The 21,263-nt window shown below is 42.7% G+C and overlaps 1 protein-coding gene across 2 annotated transcripts in view; it reads left to right on the top strand.

Moving 5' to 3' along the window:
- Window positions 1-21,058, top strand: part of FH (fumarate hydratase) — a 43,443-nt gene extending 22,385 nt beyond the window's left edge. For both annotated transcript variants that reach the window (XM_038391563.2, XM_043508578.1), the window contains exons 6-10: window positions 1,546-1,711; window positions 13,271-13,474; window positions 14,727-14,854; window positions 16,753-16,906; window positions 20,866-21,058. In XM_038391563.2, the coding sequence (XP_038247491.1) occupies window positions 1,546-1,711; window positions 13,271-13,474; window positions 14,727-14,854; window positions 16,753-16,906; window positions 20,866-21,008 (795 nt within the window). In that variant the 3' untranslated portion in view covers window positions 21,009-21,058. The remainder of the gene's footprint in view (window positions 1-1,545; window positions 1,712-13,270; window positions 13,475-14,726; window positions 14,855-16,752; window positions 16,907-20,865) is intronic.
- Window positions 21,059-21,263: the final 205 nt, after the last annotated feature.

A 21,263-nucleotide genomic window follows, 5' to 3' on the forward strand; every position in this document is an offset into this window, starting at 1 on the left:
TTTGTGGCACCTTGGAGACTAACAAATTTATTTGAGCATAAGCTTTCGTGAGTTACAGCTCACTTCATCGGATGCATTTGGTGGAAAATACAGAGGGGAGATTTATATACACACACACAGAGACCATGAAACAATGGGTTTTATCATACGCACTGTAAGGAGAGTGATCACTTAAGATGAGCTATTACCAGCAGGTAGGGAGGGTGGGGGGAAGGAAGAAAACCTTTTGTGGTGATAATCAAGGTAGGCCATTTCCAGCAGTATTAACAAGAATGTCTGAGGAACAGTGGGGGGGGGGGGGAGAGAAATAACATGGGGAAATAGTTTTACTTTATGTAATGACTCATCTACTCCCAGTCTCTATTCAAGCCTAAGTTAATTGTATCCAGTTTGCAAATTAATTCCAATTCAGCAGTCTCTCGTTGGAGTCTGTTTCTGAAGCTTTTTTGTTGAAGGATAGCCACTCTTAGGTCTGTAATCGTGTGACGGGAGAGATTGAAGTGTTCTCCGACTGGTTTTTGAATGTTATAATTCTTGATGTCTGATTTGTGTCCATTCATTCTTTTACGTAGAGACTGGCCAGTTTGACCAATGTACATGGCAGAGGGGCATTGCTGGCACATGATGGCATATATCACATTGGTAGATGCGCAGGTGAACGAGCCTCTGATAGTGTGGCTGATGTGATTAGGCCCTATGATGGTGTCCCCTGAATAGATATGTGGACAGAGTTGGCAACGGGCTTTGTTGCAAGGATAGGTTCCTGGGTTAGTGGTTCTGTTGTGTGGTGTGTGGTTGCTGGTGAGTATTTGCTTCAGGTTCGGGGGCTGTCTGTAAGCAAGGACTGGTCTGTCTCCCAAGATCTGTGAGAGTGATGGGTCGTCCTTCAGGATAGGTTGTAGATCCTTGATGATGCGTTGGAGAGGTTTTAGTTGGGGGCTGAAGGTGATGGCTAGTGGTGTTCTGTTCTTTTCTTTGTTGGGCCTGTCCTGTAGTAGGTGACTTCTGGGTACTCTTCTGGCTCTGTCAATCTGTTTCTTCACTTCAGCAGATGGGTATTTTAGTTGTAAGAATGCATGATAGAGATCTTGTAGGTGTTTGTCTCTGTCTGAGGGGTTGGAGCAAATGCGGTCATATCGTAGAGCTTGGCTGTAGACAGTGGATCATGTGGTGTGATCTGGATGAAAGCTAGAGGCATGTAGGTAGGAATAGCGGTCGGTAGGTTTCCAATGTAGGGTGATGTTTATATGACCATCGCTTATTAGCACCGTAGTGTCCAGGAAGTGGATCTCTTGTGTGGACTGGTCCAGGCTGAGGTTGATGGTGGGATGGAAATTGTTGAAATCCTGGTGGAATTCCTCAAGGGCTTCTTTTCCATGGGTCCAGATGATGATGTCATCAATGTAGCGCAAGTAGAGTAGGGGCATTAGGGGACGAGAGCTGAGAAGTTATTTTTAAATAAGTGTTATGTAATATTAAATTAGAAAATACCAATTCTAGTCACTAATTCTTGGCTTTCTGTCTTTTATTTTTTTCCTTTCAAAGGAATTCAGTGCTTATGTGCAACAAATTAAATATGGCATGGCTAGGATTAAATCAGCCATGCCAAGAGTCTATGAGCTGGCTGCTGGTGGCACTGCAGTTGGTACAGGATTAAATACCAGGATTGGTTTTGCTGAGAAGGTTGCTGCTAAAGTGTCTTCACTGACAGGTAAGGATGACACAAAAGAAGACCTTCAAGTGATTGCATATGTGCATTCCATTCTTGGTGTCTGTGCACCCAGCACATGGCTGTCAAAAACTTTTTCCCTCAGCAGTACCCATTAGGTGGCTCGAGTTCCCTCTTTTTTGCTGCGTGCCACTGCATGCAGGTATAGAGGGCAGAGCCAACACAGCCCTCCTCATTTTTTTCTTACTGCTCAGAATGGTCATTGGAACTCTCCAATAGCAGACCTGTTCGTTCGTTCTCTCTCAGCTTTTGTGTATAGTAGTGTACATCATATAGTTAATAAATTTTAGTGATTTTTAAAAAAATTCAGATTGGTTGTTTTCCCCATTTGAGGATTTTTTTTTCTGCGTATGGTACCCAGGTAACTAGGATTCAAGCTATGTGCTTCTTGCTTGAGGCCTGTGCCAGTGAGCAACCCTCACAATAGCTGCCTGAAGGGCTTGGGTGAAACACATGTTAAAGGCCAGTGCCACATTTGCAAGGAGTTCTAGCCTAGAGTGAAGAAGGATAGGGAGGGTAGGCTGAAATTCCTGCCGATGGAGGTGGCACTCAGGCTACTGTCAGACCTGTCCCAATTTGACTCTGTTTTGAGTGCTGCAGCTTTGATGAAAAGCGTACTTCCAGCTTTAGTTGTATCCTGGCACCAATCTCTTTCACTCATACTGAGGAACAAATATGAGACTTCCAAAGAAGCCCTGGTTGGGGCAAGGTCTTCACCTTCTAAGTCTGCTAAGGTGGGCAAGAAAGTATTGAATAGAGCGCACCTGAAACCTCCTCCAAATAGGTGCCTAGGTTGAGGCAGTTGGCTCTGGTGTCTCAGAGAGCACTATAAAGCCTGGTGCCAAAAGTGGCACTGTCATCATCTTCTGTACTTCAGGAGTCTGTCTTGGTGCTGAATACCCTGGAGGCATTTTCGGCGGTAAAGAATCTGCTCTGCCTCTGAGTGCCAGTGTCACCATCATCCCAGGTGTTGGATCCCTCAGCACTGTTGTCCTATCTGGAACCAGTAGTTCAACCTTTGGTACTGCAGCTGCCTGCTTCCCGCACAGGTGGCCTTTTGGTACCATCCAAGGAAAGCCACAGTGACGACAATGCTCCACTCATCACCAGGTCCTTGGCACCAGTCTCTGGCACTCACTGGATCAGCTCCTCTGTGATCAAAGGAAAAGAAGTCTTCATCATTGGATTTGGAGGTGGGATTATACGTATCACAAACCAGAAGCAGGACCCCCGGTCTCCTCACAGATACTCTCTCCCTACTGAAGAGTTGCAGTGGTAAGCTGGAACTGTCCTGAAAATGTGGCCCTGGCCAGTGGGGCTGACCCTGTATCTGTGGCCATCTTGGAACCCTAAGGGTTTTCCCCCACCTTCCCAATCTTCCCCTCACCATGCATACTCAGTCCCTTCATGTAGAAGGACAGAATCTGTGCACCAGGGGCTCTATGTCTAAAGTCCGGTACCGAGCATCAATAAGTTGTCACGGAGCCAGAGCAACAGCCTATTGAAGAGATTCTACCACCTCCAGTCTTGGCTTTCTTTTTGTCCTCTCCAGACAAAGCTTTTTTGTCGGACAACTTCATCTCCTCCTGATGATTTTAAAGTTTATCAGGATCTGTTGAAGAGCACGGCTGCAGATTTGGGTGTACAGGCTGAGGATGTCGGGGAGAGTCGTCACGTTACCCGGTTGGCATTTTATCATCTGTTTGGTCCCTCCAGGGTGGCTCTGCCAATTCATGAGGCAGTGCTAAAGCCTATAAAGGCTCTATGGCAGACTCCATCTCCATAGCCTCCCACCTCAAAAAGGGCAGAAAGGAAAATATTATGTACCCTCCCCAGGTTTTGAATACCTTTATACTCACTCACTAGTGGGCTCATTAGTTGTGACAGCAGCTAGTAAGAGCGAGCAACAAGGGCGCTAGTTTACCGTCCCCAAATCAAAAAATGCTAAAAGGCTGGACTTATTTGATGGGTTTTACAGTTGCATATTGGTAACCAATAGGCTCTGCTGGAATAGTATGTTTTTAATTTGAGGTTCCATGGAGAAGTTCAGAGAGCTGCTTCTAGAAAATGCCAAGCAGGAGTTCTCTTCCCTGAGGGCAGACTAGTTGCGAGAACATCACTGTGGGCAGGGTCGAATGCAACAGATTCAGCAGCTAGAACCATGGCTTCCATGCTCACCATGGACATCATCCTGATTGTAGCCTTCTGGTCTTCCCTGTGAAGTCCAAAATACAATTCAGGACTTGCCATTTGATGGTTCTTTTCAATTTTTAGACCAGATGGACAGCAAGTTCCTCGAACTTAAGGACTCTAGTGCCACTCTAAAGTCCTTGGGCTTGTACACACCTGCCCTAGTCAGAAAGCACTATTGGCCCCAGCAGATATGCACCAATATTCTGGTCCACCTCCTCAACAGGAATTGTCCAAAAAGAGGTCCAGGGGTTATAGGCATATGCATCCCTTCTGCTGCTTCAGCTCCAGCTCCAGGCCCTTCAAGACACCCAGGAAATACAAAGCATTCATTTTAATGGGCTGGTCAAGATTGCCATGCTATTCTCTGTCTCTCCAGACCCAAACTCCCTCATCTTCACAAACCATCTGTCCCACTTCCACAGTGCTTGGTCCCAAATTACTTTGAATTCGTGGGTTTGAACTCTGTGGAGGGTAGGATAAACTCTAGTTTGCTTCTATCCCTCCCTCTCACTCTCCCTCTTCCGAGACCATTCTAGTGAGGAGCCCTTCATTCATCTCTCCTTCAGTTGGAAGCCATAGAGCGGATTCCACATGGTATAAAAGGGAAGGGGTTTTAGTCTAGCTATTACATAATCCCAAAGGTGAAGGGGGCAGGGTGTCTCATACCAATCTTAGACTTGCATCAACTCTGCAGGTTCTTGAAAAAGATACCGTTCCGCATGGTCAGCACAGCTGCTTCTGTTCACTCTTTGGCTTGTGGAGAGTGATATGATGCCCTCAACTTAAAGGATGCCTACTTCCATGTGGCAATCAATCAAGCCCACAAAAAGTACCTCCGATGTCTGGTAATTCAAAATCATTACCAGCTCACTGTACTACCTTTTGGCCTGTCAGCAGCACGCACGGTGTTCACAAAAGTTATAGCAGTAGTAACTGCATTTCTCTGAAGATCAGAAGATCATGTTGATCTCTACCTGGAGGACTGGCTTTTCATGGGCTGGTCCAAACCGCAAGTTCATAGCAGTGTACCCCTGATTCAGTCAACATTCAATGCCCTGGGACTATTAATGCAGAAAAGTCCCCCCCCCCCCCCAGTCCAGAGGATAGAGTTTATAGGGGCTGTACTGGATTCATGACAAGCAAGGGCCATTCTTTGAGACTCCAGGTTCCAGGCAACTTGATCATTTGTTACAGGTTTGAAGTTTCACCCATCAGAACAGCACGAAACTCTTTGAGACTTCTGGGACATGCGGCCTTTTGTACCTATAGTGTTTCAATATGCCAGACTGCACCTAAGAACTCTGCAGGGCTGGCTGGCATCAGTCTAGTCAGCAAACCACCATCACTTAACCTTCATGGTGAGGGTGCCATCCCATGTCCTCACCTCTCTAGATTGTTGGACAAATCCAGCTAACGTGTGTGTGCATTCTCTTTGCCTGCCTGCAACAGATGCTCACACTGGTGACAGATGAATCTGCTCTAGAGTAGGGAGCCCACGTGGGTTCTCTGCAGACACAGCTCCTCAAAAGGTTTAACCTTGCACATCAGTGTCAGAGAATTAAAAGCTGTCAGATGGGCATGCAAAGTGTTTATCACAGATCAGGGTAGTAGCTTGCTAGGCCTCACAGACGTGGTCAGTGTTCTACCCCCACTCTTTCAGGAGGCCATTCTATTCTAGGAGCCCTGTATTGCCAACTCAGTAGATCTAGAAGCATTTAACCTGGGGTATGAAACAATCTAACGTACCAGCTGATCAGATCATTTACAAGTCACCACAAGTGGTCTCTTCATCCAGATACATCTCCCAGCAGTGGGGGTTTCAGTGCACCTACTGTTCTTGCTGTCAGTGGTGGCAGGAAGCATCACCCTTCACTAGAACTGGCTCTCGCATGTACTAGTAAGTTTGTTGCTTCTCCCCAGTTGCTGATACTTTGGTTGAGCTTTTTCACTAAAAGGCTCACGGTATAGGAATTAATAATTACTGCTGCCTCTTCCTTACCTTACATCAGCTGCTGCATCTCGTGGTGGCTTTCCATCTGTCCCGTTCATGCTCAGCCTCTTCCAGATCCTACTGTTTGTTGAGAACAAGAGAAGGCCTCCCTAAAATTAACTAACTTGAATTGTTAAGAGGGAAAAATACACAGATTAAGCCTGAATTGTAAGAGTTTCTTTAAATTGGCAAAGTTGTGTGGGACAAACTGATAATGCCCACTTTTCATTACAATATTAAGGTTGTGAATTTTAAGTACTCAAAAGGAAATGTGGAGTGATTGTAAACACTTAAATATCTTACTCTTGTACATAATGCTGACCTTAGATGTGATCATCTTGTTCTTTGAGTGTTTGCATGTGTGCATGCCTCGTGCACGGTTGTTGGAGAGCTTTTTTCCCTCAGCAGTTCCTGTCAGGGTGACTCGCATGCCCTCTGTTACAATGTGCTACTGTGTGCTGGTATGAGAGGATGGAACTGCCTCTGAACCACCTTAGTTTCTTCTTACCTCCACTGACGGTTGTTAGTAATTTCAGACTTTTTGTCATAAGCTTCCATCACTCCTTTGTATGCCCTGTTATTGTTAGGAAGTAGTTAGTTAAAGTTAAGTTAGTTTTAGCGATAGATTTTAGTTTTACGTCTTTTGGACTAATTTTTCTTTTTTCAGAACTGAGATCAGTACTGAAGTGATGCCACAGTCACCAGGTTTTAAGACCCATTGTACATGCACTAAGCCTATGCCAGTCAGTTACCCACTCCCAGCCTGTTTTGAAATGTTTGGGAGAATCCCACATAATTTACAAATGTTACTTTTGTAAGGGACTAACAGTATGTATGTACAGAGTTGCAGCTGTGCTGATTGCAGCAGTGCAGCTGTGCTGATGCAGCAGTGCAGCTGCAGCCCGTCTGGTGAAGACGTTCTATGCCAACAGGAGAGAGCTCTTCTGTTTTCATATGAAAAACCACCTCCATGAGCAGCATAGGTTATGTTGGTGAGAGACGCTCTCCCGCTGACATAAGTGTTCATATGCACGGCGCTATGTCAGTGTAACTTATGTTGCTCGGGGGTGGAATATTCACACCCTCTGAGTGACATATGTTATGCCAACATAGGCTGTTATGTAGATTTAGCCTAAGTCCTGCTCAAAGAAAGAGTGGTGTGGCTCAAATGTTTGCTCATGGAGGCAGCACTTTGCCCCCCATCAGACTCGTCTCATGTATCGTGCACCCCAGATAAATCTGCCTCCATACAAAGCACACCAGGGATGTCTGCAGCCTCTTGGTACCATTCACCAGTATTGCAGAAAAGGTTTAGACTCTCCTCAGGCTTGATATCTTGCTCATGAATGTTGGTGCCAAAGCCTAGTAGAGGCAGAGACTTTAAGAGACATTTGGGGGAGAGTCTCCTGCTGGAGTATTCTTCAGCTAAGAAGAAGGGGGCACTGCCTCCAGAGCCTGTGCCAGATTTGTCCAGCACATCCCCTGAAAGGTCTCTGTGACAGACCTCTTGGTCATTGCCGCTTCCAACCACCGTGGAGGCATATGCAGCTACAAGAGACCTCCTTAGCCTCTCAGTACTGATATCTCTGGTTGTGCAAGAGGGTTTGCACTCAGTCCCAATGCTTGTGGCACCTATCTCTCCACATCAGGAACTCACTGTACAGTTACCTCCCAAACTTCTGCAAAGGCCAGTGCAGTAGAAAGGCAAGCCACCTTTGATATCTCTGGTACCACCGTCCCTGGGCTCAGACTACCTCTCTCCAGTCCCAAATGGTTGTGCCCCAGTGATGTTGGATGTTTCAGATTCTTCCTCTTCAGATTCAGAGGTGGATTCATCTGTATCTCCATCACAGATTTGGGGACCACAGGTCATGCAACAGTCACAGCACTGGCCACCTCCTTCTAAGGAGCAATGGCCCATTCAGGGCTGGGTCCCAGGCCCATATTAGTGGCCATTCCGGACACCGCAGGACATCCCTCTAGGACCTCCCCAAACTGTCTCATTCATTGTCTTCAAGACCGCTCGGGGCATTGGCACTCCAGTAACCAGTACCAAGCAGCCAGAAGTCACTCCCCACCACAAGTCATAGAGCAGCCACCATCTCAGAATCCTGTGACATCCTTTCCTCATGGCCAGACAAGGCTATTGAGGTGGCAGGCCATTCACCAGCCCCAGAGGACCACTGGGCTCATCAAGATCTATTGAAAAGGGTGGCCTCTGTTCTTGACATTCCAGCAGAGGAGGTGCGTGAAAGTTTTAATTAGTTGGTGGACATTATGGTATCGGCCAAAGTGACTGCCAATTACTTAAGCCCTTATGGAGCTGGTCAAGGCACTGTGGCAGACAGCATCTTCCTTACCTCCCACAGTAAAGCAATTTGAAAGGAGGTAATCCATCCCCTCAAAGGGATATAAGTATATCTGTTCTCGCCCTCAGCCAGGTTCTTTGATGGTGGGTGGCAGCTGCTAACGAATGGGAAAGACAAGGACATCAAGCATCAATGCTGAAAGGCAAAGATGTGAAGAGAATAGACTTGTTTGGATGCAAACTTTGTTCTATAGGGAGTCTAGAGCTCAAGACTGCAAACCAACAGGCACTCCTGAGCCACTGGGACTTCGTTCTCTGAGAAAACAATATAAAATTTAAAGACAAGCTACCAGAGGACTGTAGGCAGGACTTTGCAGTAATGGTAGTTGAAAATAAGTTGGTTGCCAGAACTCTCCAGGACAAGTAATAGCATAAAACAAGTAATAAGCTCCATAGCCTAAAAGATTCCAAGGTGATGTTAAAATCTCTTGGAATCTATACTCTGGCTACAAAGAGGAAGCAGTTTCATTCTCAAAAGCCTTACAGTGCTCCTCCACCCTCTGTCTCAAGATCCACCAAGGAGAAAGGGCAGGAGTTATAGGAGATGACATCTGCTGCCTCAGCATCAGTGGGCTCATCCTACCCAGCCATCTCACCCAAACAGACATTTTGATATGTTGGTCGAGGGCAGTGAACCAGTGACTCTAGTTCCGTCTGTTTCCACCCTTTGTTTAAAAAATAGTTTATCCCATTTCCTAAGTGCTTGGGCCCATGTAACATTGGATCGATGGATCTTAAGCATGATGGAACTGGGGTATGCCTTCCAGTTCACTTCTCCTCCTCGTCGTACTCCTCCCCACCTTTCCCATCTCTCTTCAGGAACCACTCTCATGAGATCATCCTTCACCAGGAGATTCGATTCACTTCTTCAGGCAAAGGGAAAGGCTTGTACTCCCTCTGCTTCCTGATCCCCGAACAAAAGGTTTTCTTGGACCTATTTTAGATCTAAGAAATTTGAATGAATTCCTAAAGAAAATAAAATTCTGCATGGTCACTGTCAAGGTTCCTTCCCCACTCTGAACTCTAGGGTACAGATGTGGGGACCTGCATGAAAGACCCCCTAAACTTATTCTTACCAGCTTAGGTTAAAACTTCCCCAAGGTACAAACTTTGCCTTGTCCTTGAACCGTATGCTGCTACCACCAATCGTGTTAACAAAGAACAGGGAAAGAGCCCACTTGGAGACATCTTCCCCCAAAATGTCCCCCCAAGCCCTACACCCCATTTCCTGGGGAAGGCTTGATAAAAATCCTCACCAATTTGTACAGGTGAACACAGACCCAAATCCTTGGATCTTAAGAACAATGAAAAATCAATCAGGTTCTTAAAAGAATTTTAATTTAAGAAAAGGTAAAAGAATCACCTCCGTAAAATCAGGATGGTAAATACCTTACAGGGTAATCAAATTCAAAACGTAGAGAATCCCTCTAGGCAAAACCTTAAGTTACAAAAAGACACAAAAACAGGAATATACATTCCATCCAGCACTGCAAATTTTACCAGCCTTTAAACAAAAGGAAATCTAACACATTTCTAGCTAGATTACTTTCTAACTAACAGAAGTTCTGAGTCTGCATTCCTGATCAGTTCCCAGCAAAAGCATCACACAGACACCCTTTGTTTCCCCCGCTTCAGCTTTGAAAGTATCTTGTCTCCTCATTGGTCATTTTGGTCAGGTGCCAGCGAGGTTACCCTAGCTTCTTAACCCTTTACAGGTGAAAGAGTTCTCCCTCTGGCCAAGAGGGATTTTATAGCACTGTATATAGAAAGGTGGTTGCTCTTCCCTTTATATTTGACAGTCACCCTAGCCTCGATTTATTCCCTCCCTGGAACGGGGACTGGTATTCTGCCCTCGACTTAGAGGACACTTACTTCCATGTCACAGTATGGCACAACCATCGGTAGTTTTCAGGTTTGTGTCAAATGGGTCCCATTATCAGTTCACACTGGTCCCATTCAATCTCTCGGTTGTTCATGAAGTGTAGGGCGATGGTGACTTCACATCTAAGAAAATCAGGAATCTATCCGATGAAGTGAGCTGGAGCTCACAAAAGCTTATGCTCAAATAAATTTGTTAGTCTCTAAGGTGCCACAAGTCCTCCTTTTCTTTATGAGGAATCCATGTGTTTCTGTACGTGGGTCACTGGTTGCTCAAGGATTGGTCTGAGGCTCAGGTGTTATCCAGTGTATCCATTGTCCTGTCCACATTCAATGCACTGGGGCCCCTAATAAATGGGGACAAGTCTATTCTAAAACCAGTTGAGAGAATGGAGTTTTTTGGAATGGACTTAGACTCCACAAAGGCCCCAAGGCCTTGCTACCACAATCTAGGTTTGAAGTGCTACAGGGTTAGATGTTATGACTGAAGTGTATCCTCTCACCATAGTGCACAGCTGCCTCACCCTTCTAGGTCACATGACAAGCGTGTACCTATGTGATTCAACATACCAAGCTGCATCTTAGAAAGATGCTGGCATCAGTGTATGCCCCAAATTGTTGTAGTCATTTGGAGAAGGTTGTTTGGAGTACCAGTGTCAGTTTTGTCATCTCTGGATTGGCGGGTGGACCTCTGAAAGTCTATGGAGTTCCCTTTATCCCCCTTGTTACCAACCCTCACTTTGATAGAGACATGTCAACCCTGGGTTGGGGAGTTCATTTGGGGTCCCTGCAGACTCGGTCTCTTGTCATCTCAGGATCTAATGACTCGTATAAATGTCAGGGAGTTAAAAGCTGTGTGACTAGCCTGTTCAGCTTTCTTCCTGTATATAGTAGGAAAGAAGTTGTTCATTCTGACAACTCTGCAACTGTGCTTTGTAAACAGACAGAGAGGAGCATGCTCTGCTATGCTAGGAGGCAATTCGCTTCTGGAACTTTTCCATAACCAATTCAATCCATCTGAGTCCTGCTTACTTTCCAGGGAAACAGAACACTTTGGGAAATCAACTGAGTAGGACCTTCTCCAATCACCACAAGTGGTCTTTATGCTTGGACGTTACCAAATTCATCTTCCAGTTCTGGGGGACTCCCCACGTGGACCTGTTTTGCAACAGAGTCCAACAGAAAATGCCATTGGTTTTGTTCCGAGAGATGTCCCAGCCCAGGCGTATGGACACAAGCTTTTCTGATACCCTGGAATGACCCCCTCCTGTATGCCTTTCCTCTGATTCACTTGCTGCCCAGAGTCTTGTTCAAAGTCAGACAAGACCACGCTCATCTCATCCTCACAGCACCAGTGTGGGTTTGACAACACTGGTACTTAACCCTGCTGATGTTGCCAATCAAGCCTCTGCTGCCTTTCCTGTTGGATCCAGATGTGATTTCTCAGAACCACTGCTGCCTGTTCTGAGACTTACACCTAATGGCTTGGATGCTTCATGGTTAATGCCTTTGGAGAGATCCTATTCTAAAGATGTCCAGGAAATGCTTCTGAATAGTAGAAAACCTTCAATTTGGAGCATTTAACTGGCTAAATGGAAAAACCTTTCCATTTGGTCCTGTCAGACAGGCATGCACCCCTGAACCTCATACTGTACTATCTTCTGTACCTAAAACGTCAGTTCAGCAATTAGCTCTGTAAAAGTACTTTTGGCAGCTATCTTAGCTTTCCATACCTTGGGGAATAGTAGATCCTTTTTCTCCAACCCCATTATTGACAGATTCCTAAAGGGTTTGGATCAGATAGGATCTTGCACATGAAGGTTCAATCCATCCTTGGGATCTGAACTTGGTCCTAACAAAGTTAGTGGGACCACCGTTTGAATACTTTGCAACTTGCTGTCTGCTCCACCTTTCTGTGAAGGTAGCATTTTTAGTTGCCATTACTCAGCCAGAAGGGTGAACAAGTTGAGACTCCGGTTGTCAGAAATTCCCAATACAGTTTTCCATAAGGATAAGTTTATCTTCTCCTTCACCCAAAACTTCTCACAAAGGTAGTCTCTAATTTTCATGTTAACCAGGCAATCTATTTACCGACATCCCATGAGCATAGAGATGAAGAGGTACTTCATTTATGAGATGTGAGAAGGGCTTTAGTTTTCCATCAGTAGTGTACCAAGTCTTTTAGATCCTCCACACAGTTGTTCATTGTGGTTGCGGACAGAGCTAAGGGCTGACCAGTTCCCACTCAGAGAATTTCATCTTGGATCTCTCTGAGCATTTGTTTATGCTACCAGTTGTCTAATGTAGACCCACCAGCTAGAGTATTGGTGTATTCTGCTGAAGCCCAAGCAACTTTGGCAGATTTCTTGGCGCAAGTGCCGATCATAGAAATTTGTAAAACAGCTGCTTGGTCATCAGTCCACACTTCTGCTTCTCATTATGCAATTTCCTGTCAGTCCAGGGATGATGCCAGTTTTGGACAGGTTGTCCTGCAATCACTGTTCAGGTAGACTGCAAGTCTATCTCCATGTTTTGTCTGCCTGAGAGTCACCTGCAATAGAATGGACATGTGCAAGCACTTGAACAAAAAAAAGTTACCTACCTTTCTGTAACTGTTGTTGTTGTTTGAGATGTGTTGTACGTGTCCATTCCATGACCTGCCCTCCTTTCCCTCTCTATCATAGTCTATCAGGTACGAAGGAACTGAAGGGGGTGATGCAATGCCATGTGGTGACAGGGTGTTTGAGCCACCCCAGTGGGTACTTTTGAGGAGAAAACTTTTCTGACGAGCATGAGGCATGCACGCACCTACCATGGAATGGACATGTGCAACACATCTCGAAGAACAACAGTTACAGAAAGGTAGGTAACAGATTTTTACCTCAAACAATACCACCATGACAAGAACTTTTCTTTAGGAAACTTTTGGTTGTCAGAAGTCTGGAGAAGAAAACATTCTGGCTTGACTTGGCTGCTTAATATTTTTACTTTTATATTATCTATTTTATGATTTTTGTATTAACTAGACAGTATTTCAAGAGCTTTGGCTAAGGGCATGCTGCTTTAACTAATGATTACGCCTCAAAAACCTGTAATATTCATTTCTCCTCAGGCTTGCCTTTCATCACTGCTCCAAATAAATTTGAAGCTCTTGCTGCTCACGATGCTCTAGTTGAACTCAGTGGGGCCATGAACACTGTGGCTTGCAGTCTGATGAAGATAGCTAATGATATTCGTTTCTTGGGTTCTGGACCACGCTCTGGTCTAGGGGAACTCATCCTGCCTGAAAATGAACCTGGAAGCAGCATCATGCCAGGTAGTGTATCCAATAACAAATGTCAATTACATTTGAGTGGAAAAGTTAGAGTAATTGTTAAGTTACATATAGAACTATATCACAGAGATCAGTGGTAAAATGGTATGAAGCACTGAAATGATGCAGTTTTTGCCAGCCACAAATTCTCCATTTTTGTCCACAAAAATGTGTGCAAGTAAAATTATTTGCTTTATAACAAAAAAGCGTGTGTGTGAGAGAGTGTTTTTTGGAGAGATGTGGTATAAAGGTTGAGTTGGCATGAATCTGGGGAGAGTGCATTACTCATGATTGGTAAAGCCAACATTTTTTTATGCAAAAGTGTTTGTTGCAGATTTTTAGATTTACCCTCTGAATTCAAATAGCATCTCTTATTCAGCTTTAAAAAATAAAGGTAGATTGTCTTGGGGACTGTGGATAAAATTTCATCCCTCCCTCCTAACCAGTGAAGATTGCATGAGAAAGAGGAGCAAGGGAGGGGAATAAGGACTTTGAAAACTATTCTTCCTCCCCTTTCTAAAAAGTAATTCAAAGCAGGCCCTTCATCGGTTGAAGTAAATACTTGCAGATGGAATGGGTGCTTGTGTGCGTGCGTGCGTGTGTGATCTTTGTCTGTTTAGTTCCACATATAAATACAAGCCATTGTGGCAGCTTGTGGGATTTTTCTTCTGCAGAATATTTTTAAATGGCCGGGGTTTTAGGATTGAAACATGCACATAAATTTTCTGATCCAAATGGCCTTTGATTCTGATTTCTTTCCCCTGAAGTAAATGAAGTCTGTGCAGGGCATTTCTCCATATTGAGATAAGGGCGGAAGCCAACTGCACAGTTCACGTGCTCGTGGAAGGTTGCCAGTGCAGCCATCGTTTTAACAAAGTTTGGACAGCCCTGCTTTAAAGTGTAATCTTGTAGCTCCTCCTTTCCTCCTCAAAGAATTTTTAAAAAGTTTTGATTGTTTTGTGGGAGCTACGAAGGGGTAGAAGTTTCGGAATAATAACCTTTGTCTTAAGTAGCAAGGCATTCTGGGAGGCAAACAATTGTCAAGGACATATGCTTCTCACAGCATAAACAAATCCTAGTTGTTATCAGAAAAATGCAGTGGGTTTAATAAATCTGTGCTTATATGTTGTTCACTGCTTGACTCCCGTTTCTTGAAATCACATTTACCATTTCTGAGAATTTAAATTCAAAAAACAAAAACTGGAGAACTTTTGTTTGATTGGGTTTTTTTTAAACACTTTCCCCTCTCCAACAGGAAAAGTAAACCCTACCCAGTGTGAGGCCGTAACCATGGTGGCAGCTCAAGTGATGGGAAATCATGTTGCTGTTACAGTGGGAGGCAGCAATGGACATTTTGAATTGAATGTTTTCAAGCCCATGATTGTAAGCTCAACTGGTTTTTTAATTTAAAAAAAATGTTTTATCTTACTGTGTATCCTTAGGGAATAATTTCGGCGATTTGCTTGGACAGCACAAGCACTAGAGAGGCAGAGAATATTAATATTAGAAGAATCTTAAATTCTGCTTGATGATAAATAGCTCATCATTTTGAGAGATAACTGGCTGTCCAATATGTAAGAATTGAGTTTTTTTAATACTTCATCATAGAAATGCATTATAAACTCAAATTAATCATAGTGCCCCCAGGAGAAAAGGGCAGATGGCAAAACTGAGGCAGCAAGAATAACTTGTTTAAAGCCAAAAAGGATCTGTGTCAGAGCTAAGGTTTTGAACTGAGGAATTCCTATTTTCCATTCCAGTGCGCAAAAGACTTTGTTTTGTTCAGTCCCTTTGGCCTTCCTGCAGTATTCACCCCAATTGCCTGGCAAGCCACTTACCATTAAATTAACTGTTCAGATTTACATCACAAATGTTTAAAATGTAAATTCAGGATAATAATCTTGGGCTCGAGGCCCCTAAAATATTTATATTATGCATTTCCTAGAAGGACACATCAGAATCTTAATGTGACAGTTTCCTTACTGTGTTTAATGGCAGATGCACAGCTGAGCACAGGAGTATATAGCATAAACAGTTAATCACTTTGACAGTTGAAATTTCAGGCTAAATCATACCTATATTACTTCCAGTAAAAATTTTGAGAGAGTTGAATCCACATGTTGTCTGATTCATTCTGCTTCTGGGAAGTGTCAAGGCAACAAGTACTTCATTTGCACACCTATCTTGTCTGGGTGCTTATTTTCCCTCTTGACTGGATTGTGCAGGGCATGGAGGAATAGAAGGAAACCTGTTTAGTGTAGGTGGAGAAAGAAAACAAAGGACTAAGGGGGCTGCCTTTCTCCATGAAGGGAGAGTTAGGAAGAGGAGAGGAGGAATGCACAGAGGAAAAATTGAGGGAAAGAATAGAGATAAAAGCATAAAAACAGGGAATTGTAGTGAAGGAAGACCAAAAAGTCAAAACGAGAAGAAAAAATAAAGTAGGAGATACAGCAGGAGAGATCATCATTAAAATAACAGTGGTGCTGGGCTTGCAGAATAGACTACATTATAGCAGAAAGGTCAGGGCAGTAAAAACAGTGAGGGGGATATAGGAAGCAATATTTTTTCTTGCACCTGGCCATTTACTGTCTGCTACTTCAATTTTTTCATGCTGTTTAAGGGTATTTTAAACTATTAAAAGCAGTATGTACTTGTCTATGAATCTCCTAAGTAGACCCAGTAAGGAAATTTTTTTCATTTGAATAAGCATCTTTCTTCAAAGTCTCTAACTTTGATGATAATAATAATAGCATACTGAACAGCTACAGTAATATTCCCAATCGGAGATATAGGTGTCCCTTTCCATTATTATTCTTTACTAAACTTTGGCTTTAGTGCTATAACTGGATGCTGTTTCGGGGTAATTGACTGCCAGAGAGTATGCCAATTGTGCATCCACTTAATAATTTTATATATCTTTTATTGATGTGTTTAAAATTCACACTTCCTTTCTGAAATCACTTACATAGCACCTTTTTAATCTATTGATTTCTAAGTAGTTTACAAACATGCTTTGCTTATATATTCAGTGGTACAGATAATGTCTATTGCTGGTGTCTACTAAGTGTTCTTCAGGATATGAAATGCTTCACATAAAGTACTTTTTTTAAATATCAGTGACTCAATTTATATCGCAAAAGGAAGAGTACAGTACAGCACACAATCCTTTGCTAAAGATGTACTGTAAACTGGATGGATATTATAAGGCTTTTAAGAAATGATGTATCAGATAATGAATATGTTAATAGCTGTATCTAATAACTTTCTGCATTTTTTTTTAGATTAAAAATGTATTAAACTCTGCAAGGCTCCTTGGAGATGTCTCTGTTTCCTTCACTGACAACTGTGTGGTCGGAATCCAAGCCAACACGGAGAGGATCAACAAACTAATGAACGAGTCTTTGATGTTGGTGACGGCGCTTAATCCCCACATAGGTAAAAGTCTCTGAGGCTGATATCTATTCATTAGAATATATAAATTTCTCAAAAAAAAATATATATAGTGAAAGTTACTGTGAATAACCAAGCAGTAGATTACTCTGCTTAATAAGGTACAGTGTTTCAGACTTCCTTATATTTTGTTCTTTGATCAAGAATGTACTCAAGTGCTGGATCAAATATTAGTTTTTTCTTTATTGACAAACAAAACTGAATTAATAAGACAGTTCATTATGGCCAGGTAACTTTGTTTCTTTCTTTCCTTTTTACCTAAGACTATTTCTAATTGTTTACTTACATATTTGGAAAAATTCCTTCACAGTGTGATGTATTAGAAAACTAGCATAGACAATTACACAATCAAGGCCCTGTGTTGGTAGGGGAACCTGTATATGTGCCCTCGGCATCATCTGGATTGGTTGCAGATTGTCTCGTTCCTTGGCACTGTATTCTCTTCCACCTGGGGTGACCAGATGTCCTGATTTTATAGGGACAGTCCTGATTTTGGGGTCTTTTTCTCACATAGGCACCTATTACCCCCCAGCTCCTGTCCCGATTTTTGACACTTGCTATCTGGTCAGCCTAGTTCCACCTGAGAATCAGAGTTGCAATCAACATCCTGTTTGGTACTGAGGAACCCATTAGTGCAGACGCTGTCTTTGGCACTGGCTATATCTTTGCTGCAGACTTTTATCTTTAGGATTGGTACTGACTTCCACTCAAGGACTGCTCTGGGACTGAGTGGAACTGCGATGCCTCTTTCAGTACTGAAGGCACCAACTTCTCATTCATCCTCAGTACTGATACCATCTCCTTACAGATTTTTGGATGAGGCTTGTTGCTTGCTCCTTTGGGGGGTGGCTCCTCCACTATCACTGGATGACGTCTTCCTCTTCTTTGCTTTCGAAGCACTATTCTCAGCAATCCTGAAGACTGTCCTCCCATCACCATCACTACCAAAGATCAATGCTGTTACCGCAGTAGGGATAGGGGTTCCTGGCCTAGTACCTACTGGCCAACAATGCCTTATGCGTATTCCCAGTGGCCCCCTTGGAATCCGTGGGATGTGGCAACTTGTTCTCTCTCGCCTATGCCATAAGACAGCATTTCTTATGGCATTAACTTCCGTGGGAAGAGTTACTAAGCTGCAGGCTCTAATGGCTCTTTCAGTATATCCAGTTTTTGAAGGACACGGTTGCCTTGAGATCTCATCATAAATTTCTCTCTAAGGTGGTGCCACTATTTCATCTTAGACATTTTACTTACTTATACCTTTTCCCCCAAGCCTCATTCAAATCTGATGAACAGTATCTTCACTCCTTAGATTTGAGGTGATGCTTGGCATTTCACATAGGAAGAACCAAGCCGTTTTGTTCACCACTTTGTCTTTTTATTTCCTTTGTGGATCACAAGAGTGATCAAGCGGTCTCCACACAGATAATTTCCAGTTGGTTAACATCCTGTATCACTGCAGTTTGAGATAACCACTGTGGGGGTAGAGTCTGAATTAAAAGCCCATTTGACAATGTCCCAAGTAGCATTGGTCACTTTTCACAGTGATAATTTTATATTGGACACTTTCAGGCTGCTACTTGGTCTTTGGTACATACTTTTACCAAGCTTTATACTTTTATTTCTGCATCCTGATCAGATGCAAATTTTGGGAAGGCAGTATTGCAGTCACTCTTTAAATAGACTCCAAGCCCCACCTCTTTTTGATACTGATTGAGTCACCTGAGAGGAATACACATCTGCAACTCAAAGAAGCAAAGACTGTTACTTATTGGTATTGTAACTGTTGTTGTTGTTCTTAGATGTGTGTGCAGATGTGTAGCCCGTGACCCACCTTTGGTCCCTTCTGTATTGGAGTCTCAATTCTTGGTATTCTGTGCAAAGGATCGGAGGGGGGTTGGGGTAGTGCCACCATTAAATAGCGTGGGGAGGGACTAAGGCTCTGGAAACACAAATGCTGATGCTATGGTACTGCTAGGCAAAGTTCTCTGACTTTTGGTGTGCTCAGCACACACACACCAGAGTGTGTCTGCACCCATCTCTAAGAACAACAGTTACAGTATCGGCAAGTAACTGTTTTTTTTGTTTTTTTAGTAAAACTTGAAAAATTATATTCCTGACATCAGTCACCTATTATTGTGTTCCTTTTGTATCTATTTCTTTAATTTCCTATAATTACTTTTTTTTGAGGGCAGTGCATTTGTCCAGGCTGAATCCCAACTCTGTCACTTCAAGTGTAGAAGTGGGGCCCACAAGGATTTTAAAAAATTAATACTTGCCACTCCAGGCTTGTATTAAACTCTCATGGTTACAGCTTTTCTCTGACCTTGGCTTGGTAAACGCTGCCACCACCCAAATAAAAAAAAGAAAACAAAACGAAAACCCTTCGAACTCGGGAAGGAGCACTTGGGAATTCCTCCCTGAGGGATACACTCGAGCTTTTCACCCCCCGTCCGGGGAAGAGCTGAGAAAGAAAACAAAGGAAATTAGCTGTGGCTACCAGCTAATCCAACAACATGCACAAACCAATTAGGACACCAAAAATCCAATCCTGTTCTTAAAGAAGGTAAATTTTATTAAAACAAAAAGAAAATACATTTGGAACTTAAGCTTTTGCTAGATTTTAAAAGAGCAATTCCAAAAATCAAGCACCCAAAATAGTTTTCTTGGGGGTTCAGCTTAAAGGTTACAAGCAAACAAAAGCATCTGGGGTTAGCACAGAAGAGTTCACAAGCCAATAAGAAATAACCCTAATCGCGTCTAGCTAAACATTCTGATCTACTTACACATTTGGAGTTCAGACAAGTAGTTCTAGGCATGATCTGATAATTTATTATCCTACCTGTCTTAAGCTGCTTGGCTGCTCTGTCCCTCCAGCCCAGAAAATAACAGACAAAGGGGAAGTTTCTTTCCCAATTTTAAAAAGTTCTACCTTCCTGTTGGCTCTTTCCGTCAGGTGCCCACTTTTTTTAATCCTCGGGGCTTTTTAACCCATTACAGGTAAAGCAAGTAAAGAACAGCTACAAAGAGGGATTTTACAGCTAACTGGCTGGCTGTTAGCTGGCTGGCTGGCTGGCTGGGTGTCCATCAAAGGGACCTATCCCCCCATTTATATATCTCAGCATTAGTTTTATTCAGTTTAGTTTTTTTGGTGTTAAATTTAATGGGATTCAGTGGTGAAATTTTAACTCTTCCTACCCAAGAGTTGTGCTTATCACTGAATATTATTTTTAATATAGATCAACTACAGAGGTGTTCATGGCCTTAGGTGGCAACATTCTTCTGTTAGAAGTTGGATTACCAAGAGTAGTACATCCCTTGCATGACTATTCTGCTATACTTGTATTTTATGTTTTTAAATGTTTGTTCATAGAAGCTCTTCATAAAAAAGACACAGAAAACCCAATCATTAACTGCATTCTTGTGTGTTCCAATTAACTAGTTCTTTCATTGCATGTGGAAATGAATTTACTCTGTATCACGTCCCAAAGAGTAGACGGAATACCACTGAGCACAATCAGCGGAAAAGAAATGCCCTGTTTGCAATAGCCATACCTATATGCTTTTTTTGAAAATACTGGTCTCTAGCTGTTAAAATTTCCTAGCAAGAAAGTTGGCAATAGATGATCATGAAATGTTTAAGGACAGTCATTGAACTGAGTGGCAACAAGCCTAATTTAATTTTGTCACATCAAATTTACCTAAATGGTTAATGACCAGAATATCTTTTAATTTTGTGGATTTTTTTATATACTGCTTTAAGCCAACATTCGAGGAGAAATTGGTCCAATGTATCCTTTCATATACCCTGGTGACTTCAAATTAAACAAAATATAGTAGCAGTAGTTTCTAATAGACCAAGTTGTTGTCTTTAACAGGTCTTCTGAACACATAGTGGCCAAACTCTCATGATTAATCTGATGTTTCTTTTGTTTTAATTATAGGATATGACAAGGCAGCCAAGATTGCCAAAACAGCACACAAGGAAGGGACAACACTAAAAGAAGCAGCTATTAAGCTTGGATTCCTTACATCAGAACAATTTGATCAGTGGGTGAAGCCTAAAGATATGCTAGGTCCTCAGTAATTTTAACAAGTGTACTTAACAGGAAAAAAAATAAATTGTATAAAACAAAATATTTTGCAGCTCACTTTGTTTTTCATGGCCTCTTACATCATGATGGAAGTGCTTTTTCCCTACGGGGCATAAGGTTATATTAGAAAATTGTTCTAATATAATAAATATATACAAACATAATAAATATTCTAAAAAGATTGATTCATCCAACTGCATCTCATTGCCAGAGATACCTCATTATTATTTATGTAGTTTAGATGCATG

This window comes from Dermochelys coriacea, chromosome 2 (genome assembly GCF_009764565.3).
Source record: "Dermochelys coriacea isolate rDerCor1 chromosome 2, rDerCor1.pri.v4, whole genome shotgun sequence".
NCBI classification, from domain to species: Eukaryota; Metazoa; Chordata; order Testudines; family Dermochelyidae; genus Dermochelys; species Dermochelys coriacea.